The sequence below is a fragment of the Podarcis gaigeae genome, assembly GCF_964106915.1.
Source record: "Podarcis gaigeae genome assembly, chromosome: 6".
Classification (NCBI taxonomy): domain Eukaryota; kingdom Metazoa; phylum Chordata; class Lepidosauria; order Squamata; family Lacertidae; genus Podarcis; species Podarcis gaigeae.
Window position 1 is genome coordinate 64,034,194 of NC_139682.1, and position 6,305 is coordinate 64,040,498.

The window sequence follows — 6,305 nt, forward strand, 5'->3', positions numbered from 1 at the left end:
AGTCGGTAGATCTCAGGGTTGTAATAAAAATCAAAAGCCTGTAGTCAGAATACCCTGTGCTGCACCATAGTTCTAGTTGGGCACTCTCATGTGAGTCCAGTCATATGTGCCTTGTGGGGTGGGGTAGGGGAGCAAAATTCTGCACATTGCTATCTTTCAGGGATGGTGGGGCCTGCAGGCCCAAGCCTCTGAATGGCACTTGGGTGGTTGGAAAAGGCTGCTATATAAAAATGGCTGGCTGGAACAGATCATGACTCCCAGTGATAATCTTCATCCAGCAAGGATGTATCAGAAGTGGAGATTTGTGGCTCACAGATACTGTTGGCCTACAATTTCAATAACCCCCAACCATTGTCCACACTAGCGACAGGTGATGGGAGCTAGTGTCCAACAACATCTGGAGGGCTGCAAGTTCTCCATCCCTTGTGTACATCACCAATAATATTAGTATTCCAACACTGGAAGTGTGATACCCAAATATGCAAAATGATAAAAGGTGCTGTAAAGCTGTGGTTTTATTTGGTAGACCTGGGATTTTATTTCAATCTATGTAGCTATTATGTTTCAGCTTGCTGCCCAACCCTATAAAACAAGGCAAGTTGTTTAAAATATAGATTGCTGGCAGACATAAGATGTTTGAAGCTTGCACGTAGAAAGTATAATACTCAGATAATACTTACAATATATAGCACATCCCTCCTTTAAACCTTTTGTCAGTGAATTTCTAGACAGATGTGTACTCAGAAATATACCCCACCTTTGTTCAGTGGTGATTACTCTCCAGTAACTGTGTATTGGATTGCAGCCCAAGCTTCTGGAAGAAAGCTATCCTTATTCCATCACATTTTGCCCCACATGGGACAGTACAAAGTCACATGGAAGTCTGGCACTGGACTCCACTAATGGTGATTACAAGAATTGCTTCCTAGAAAGTGTCTTGCTACCACTGACACAACTGCAGACATTACTGGCTTCACTTGGCTTGTGGATTTATCAGAGAAAGACTCCACCACCATTCCACAGTTACATCCCTATAGTATCTCAGCTAAAATGCCTAACTGGTAACGTTTTTTTCAACAGTTCAGCAGTCAGATAATTAAAACACCTGTATATCATCCTTATTAACATAATCGTCCTTTCATTAACAACAAAACTGCTGACTCAAACACTGAAAGGGTGACTCAGAGATCCCAACACTTGAACTTTAATATTAGCCACCAGCAGTTATACTGGATGATTTAAGTCTTCAAATTAGAAGTTTCTTGATTGCAATATTTTAAGCGTGTAGTTCCTTTGGGGACCCCTGGCCACACAAAATATTTCTTTTTAAACATGAAAATACAGTTTGACTCTGAGAATCAAAATATTTGCATGAACCTTATAAAACATGGTTGTTTGTATACAGAATCACAGTGTTAAAAATATGTGATACAGTATCACCTTATATTTATATACATTATGCAGAGCAATATGCATTAATCCCAACCATCACACTCTAGTCTTGGATAAGTGGAAGAAAATACACTAGCTACTACCTGTGAACAAATCAACAGAGCCATTGAAACAGCTGCAATATGTACTCTGCATTCCTTGTCTGTGTTTGCAGAAGGCTGCTTCCCGAATACGACACCTAAAAAGCATTTTCTTGTAGATTTTCATTAATTTAAGTGTTCTGGGTTTTATGCATTAAATAAAAGCTGTGAATAACCCGTAGGGACAAGATTCCAGAGAATGACTAGGAAGTCTGCATCAAATGGCTAAGTTGCTGCTCTGTTTCTTATCAACTTTCCTTGAAAATTGGGTTCCACTGAAGTAAACTTTGCTTGTACGACAGATACCAAGGGGAATGTATTTCATTCCACAAAATGTGCCATTCCTTAAGAAACGTTCAAGGAATTTTAACAACATTAATATTGCCTTTGCTCTTCTGTGCCCAGTAGATCAGTAATGCATTTTGCTTTCTCTGGTAAAATAATGTATAGTGCATTCTATTCTCGGTGGAATTTTATTTTAAAAGCTGCTATTCATGTTCCCCACTTACAAGACGGGAAGAATTGCTTTGCCATAAAGTCCTATTGCATTTATGTAATGTATTCCGCGTCATAGCCAGGCCTTGGAGAAATACATATGTTACAGTGATAACATACACATTTAATTCTAGGTGTGAAAAGGCACCATCGGTTGCTTAGTTCTGAATTCATTGGGTTTCTTTGAAAATATGTACGAAGGATTCACACTGCCCACTAGCACTAGTTTGCATCCTAGCATGAATGGGAAAACTCAGCTCATCAACTCTGATCCTTGGCTGTCTTTACATTGGAGGCAATGCAAATAAAGAAAAAGACTAGGGTTGCATTTACTTTCTGTCTGCAGCATGGGAAACCAACAAGAGTAAATTCCAATGTATTCTAAAACCATGGACTGTAACTACAGCATATTACTACAGATGAAAAATATGTCAACCAGTGGTGCATAAACACTGAATGTGTTCTCAGCATCCACCACATGAGAACAGTCAGGGAAATAAATAGGGCTGGGCTGCCCCTGCCACAGTTTGAAACAATGAAAGAGTATCTTCTGCAATAAATATATGGCAAGAGCTTTGCAGTATAAGTGAAAACCAAGGATTCTGATGAAGTTAGTTTACGAATCTAATTCACTATCAGCAAGCAACACAATTTATAACCATGTCTTTCATGGTTAAAACTGCTGCAGAGACTAACCTATGAACATGTAAGAAACAAGAAGTAGGAATCTTTGTACTTATTCTAAGTAGTAAGAAAAACCATACAATCGCTCCCCTCCCTTCACACACACCCTAGAGAATTTTCCTGGCAATGTGCAAAATGTGACCACTAAAAATTAAGCTGGGGACTGGGGAGGCACAAATTAAAACAGGTGACTAATTAAGCCAGTTGGGGGGGGGGGCGCTGGGAGGGATGCATAGACGATAGACTGCTACTGGTAAACAAATTCTCCACTAGCCAAGTGGGTTGATATGAAATGGAAACGTTGTTAAAAAGGAAGGAATTGCAAAACTGCTGTAAATCGTGCAATCTTCTGGTGGCAGAAATATGTATATTTGAAAAAGTAATTAATACACATCGTTAACATCCTCCTATGAAAATGGCCATGAAAATGCCAAGAACCTGAAGTGGAGTGTATCTGTATCCTCAGTGAACTGTTACTGCTGAGCAGTGCTATATAGCCGGCATAGGAAGGTTGCACTGCAGATCCTGTTACAAACATCAAGCCCTATCCGAAAGAAATTAAGTCGAGCATCAGTGATTCCTATTCCAACTTCTTTGAACAAACTTAGCGTTCCAAAGGCAAGTAAGGACCTTTTGCATTCATCTGCTGCTGAGGTGCAGAGGCCAACCCCCCCCCCCCCATCCCTTTGGATCTTTCCGTTACCAAACTGTCTGCTTATTCTCTACAGTTTCACAACGTCAACTAATTGGGCACGGGGCTCTGCATTTACAAGACAAGTGGCAATGTGTGCTCTTAAATCATCTCCACACGCAAAGCTCTCTCTCTGTGGTGTTGTTGTTGTTGTTTTAAAGGAAGAACAGGAGCTCCTTTATTTTGCAGCATAGATCAGGGCTTGGGGGAAATGGTCCAATTAAACATCAGAATACAGGCACCTCTCCCAGGCAAAAAAAGAAGTGTGTGTGTGTTAGTTAATACACTGCGGTATGCATTGCTTGGTACTTGGTACAGATGGATCCCTGGATCAGATCTCTCGAGAAATCTACATATCCCATACCGTAGCAGTCAGATGCGTGGAACTGCACTGTCAGTGATAATGCAGCAAGCATCTGGACGGGAGTTTCAAGCGCCAGAGGGAGGGAGGCTCTGAAGAACGGGGGGGGGGGGCGTTTTAAGCATCACTCGGATCGCTCTGCTGGGCACCAACTTCCAACATTTCTGCTCAAAGGAGATATTTCGCACCGCGCACCACGCACACACAAGAGTCTGCACTGCAGCCACTTCGCCTGCGAAGCTGGGGACGCGGCGGGGGGGGGGGGGGTTCGCTGTTCTCTGATGAGCCATTACAGCTTTCAGAGGCTTAACAAGGAGCTGAGAGAAGAAGCACGCCCGAGGAAGAAGCTGCGAAGTAATTCCGGGGAGAGAGCTAATTGCAAATCCACGAGAAAGGGAATAATAATAATAAAAAAAACACACCACAGAGGGAGCGAGGGAGGAAGACTCGCTCCAAAGAGCCCACCGAGTAACAAAAAGGCGATGCTAAAGTTCCGCTGAAAGTCCCACCAAGAGGGGCATTTCGGTGGGGAGAGGAGGGAGGACACCTTTCAACGCCACAAGTGCGAGGGGGGGGGGGGAGAGAGAGAGAGGCAGGAGGGAACCAAACTCAGGGGGGCTCCATTAGTTTCCAAATGGGATGGAGCCTCCTCTCTCTTTCTCTCTTTGCCCAGCAACTCCACGGCTCGGACCCCTTTTTTGGTGCAGCCCCCGCGGAGCCAGGACTTCTCCAGCTGAGCATGAGGGGGTTGAGAAACACAACAACACACACACACACGACACACAGCCCCTCACATGTTATTTTCCCGCCCTCTGCCCCCCCCCCCGCCGCGCGCCGCCCTGAGCAGGAGAGGAGCAGCGGCAGCTGAGGCGAGCCCTACCTCAGCACCGCCGTCTCGCCTTTCCTGACCACCAGGTTGTCGACGGCCGTCCCGGGGAAGTCCACACTTTGCCCGGCGGGCAGGCAGGAGGGCAGCAGGCAGCAGAGGCTCAGCAGCAGCGCGGCCAGCCACTGGTTGGAGCAACAAGCGCCCTGGACCAGAGGCATCATGTCCATGCCTGCTTCGGAGGGAGAAGCTGCGCTGCGCTCCGGCTCGGCGTCGGGCTCTGGGCTCGTCTCCCCTCAGAAGGAAAAAAGGAAGAAAAAAAGGCGCGCGCGCGCAGGCGGGCGGGAAATCGTCGTCGCCTCCTCCGCCTCCTCTCCTTCTTCTTCTCCTCAGGTCCCGGGCGAGCGGCAGAGCGTCCCGGACTCGCTCGTCACCTCTCGCCTCTTCTCGTCCGGCCGCCGCTGCTGCCTGTGCCGCCTTCGCCTTCTGCCGCCTCCCTCCGCTCCTCGCGCCGCCTCTCCTCCTCGCCGCTTCTCGCTGCCCGCGTCCGGAGCGTGTCTAGTCTCGGGTGTCTCGCACACCATCTAGCGAGGAGGGAAGCGCGCGGGAGAATGAGGCAGCCACACAAGCGGCGGCGGCGGCAGAAGCAGCAGCGGCGGCAGCAGCAGCAGCAGACGGACCCCAGGCTCTGAGCCGGTTGCCATGCAGCCGTTTCCGTAGCAACTTGTCCTGGTGGCTGGTGCTGGTGCTGCTGGAGCAGAGAGGGAAAGAGGGGAGGGGATGGTGGCGTTGGTGGGAAAATCACACACACACACACACACACAATATATATATGACCGAGGGGAAAAGAAAACACACACGCAAGCAACAGAAGAGAGTGAAGGGGCACCGCGATGGCAAGAAAGCATCAATTAAAGGCATTGATTGCAGCCAGATAGCGAGCTCCCGTATGTGGAAGAGATACACACACACACACACACACACACACACACAAAACACACACCGATTTTCTTTTCAAGAGCTCCAGTTGCTTGTATCTCTTCCATCTCCCCCCTTCCATCTCCCCCTTTCCATTCATTCAAGCTCAAAGCTACCTTCTCTGAACATCCCCTCCCTTTAAAACTTAGCCCCCTCTGAATTTGGGGGACAGGGTGAGTGTGACCACTCTTGCCTTGCTCTGGTTTCACCAGATCGCCTTCACACAAGCGACATCTCTTTAAAAAAAAGGGGGGGGGAGGTTGCTTGAATGTGGGGTCGCCCTTCTCCTTTGGCAGACCTCCACCCCCCAATTCCCTCATGCACACACCACGACTCTCTAGCTGCAGAGGCAAGTTCAGAAGGCAGAAGGGAAACCCTTAAAGATGTGGGTTTTGAACCGCAGGGCCCTTTGATGTTGCTCAATTCAACAGGGGATCATTCACCCCAGTGGAACTGAAGGCCCCTGAAAAGTCAATGAGAGGTCGTGGGGAGATCTTCCTGCAGAATCAAGATGTGCAGAACTGTTGCTGCCAGCTTCTAAAACTGACCACATCCCACCCTTGCTGATCTCTTACTTAATATTAACACACTCACGCTGCTTATTATCCCTTAGTACCACATCTCTTAAGTGTCTCACTCTCATAAGTCACAATTAACATCAGTGTGTCAAACTCTGGAAGTGGAGACAATTGAGCGTGTGCAACCCATCAATACAGTGGTACCTTGGGTGAAGTACTT

At 47.1% G+C, this 6,305-nt stretch overlaps 1 protein-coding gene across 2 annotated transcripts in view; it reads right to left on the reverse strand.

The window, feature by feature from the left end:
* The window catches only part of NEGR1 (neuronal growth regulator 1), a 451,249-nt gene extending 445,996 nt beyond the window's left edge, over window positions 1-5,253 (reverse strand). Inside the window, exon 1 of one of the 2 annotated variants that reach the window (XM_083743114.1) lies at window positions 4,644-5,253. In XM_083743114.1, the coding sequence (XP_083599240.1) occupies window positions 4,644-4,819 (176 nt within the window). In that variant the 5' untranslated portion in view covers window positions 4,820-5,253. The remainder of the gene's footprint in view (window positions 1-4,643) is intronic. The other variant, XM_083743115.1, reaches the window with a different exon arrangement.
* Between the last annotated feature and the right edge of the window lie 1,052 nt (window positions 5,254-6,305).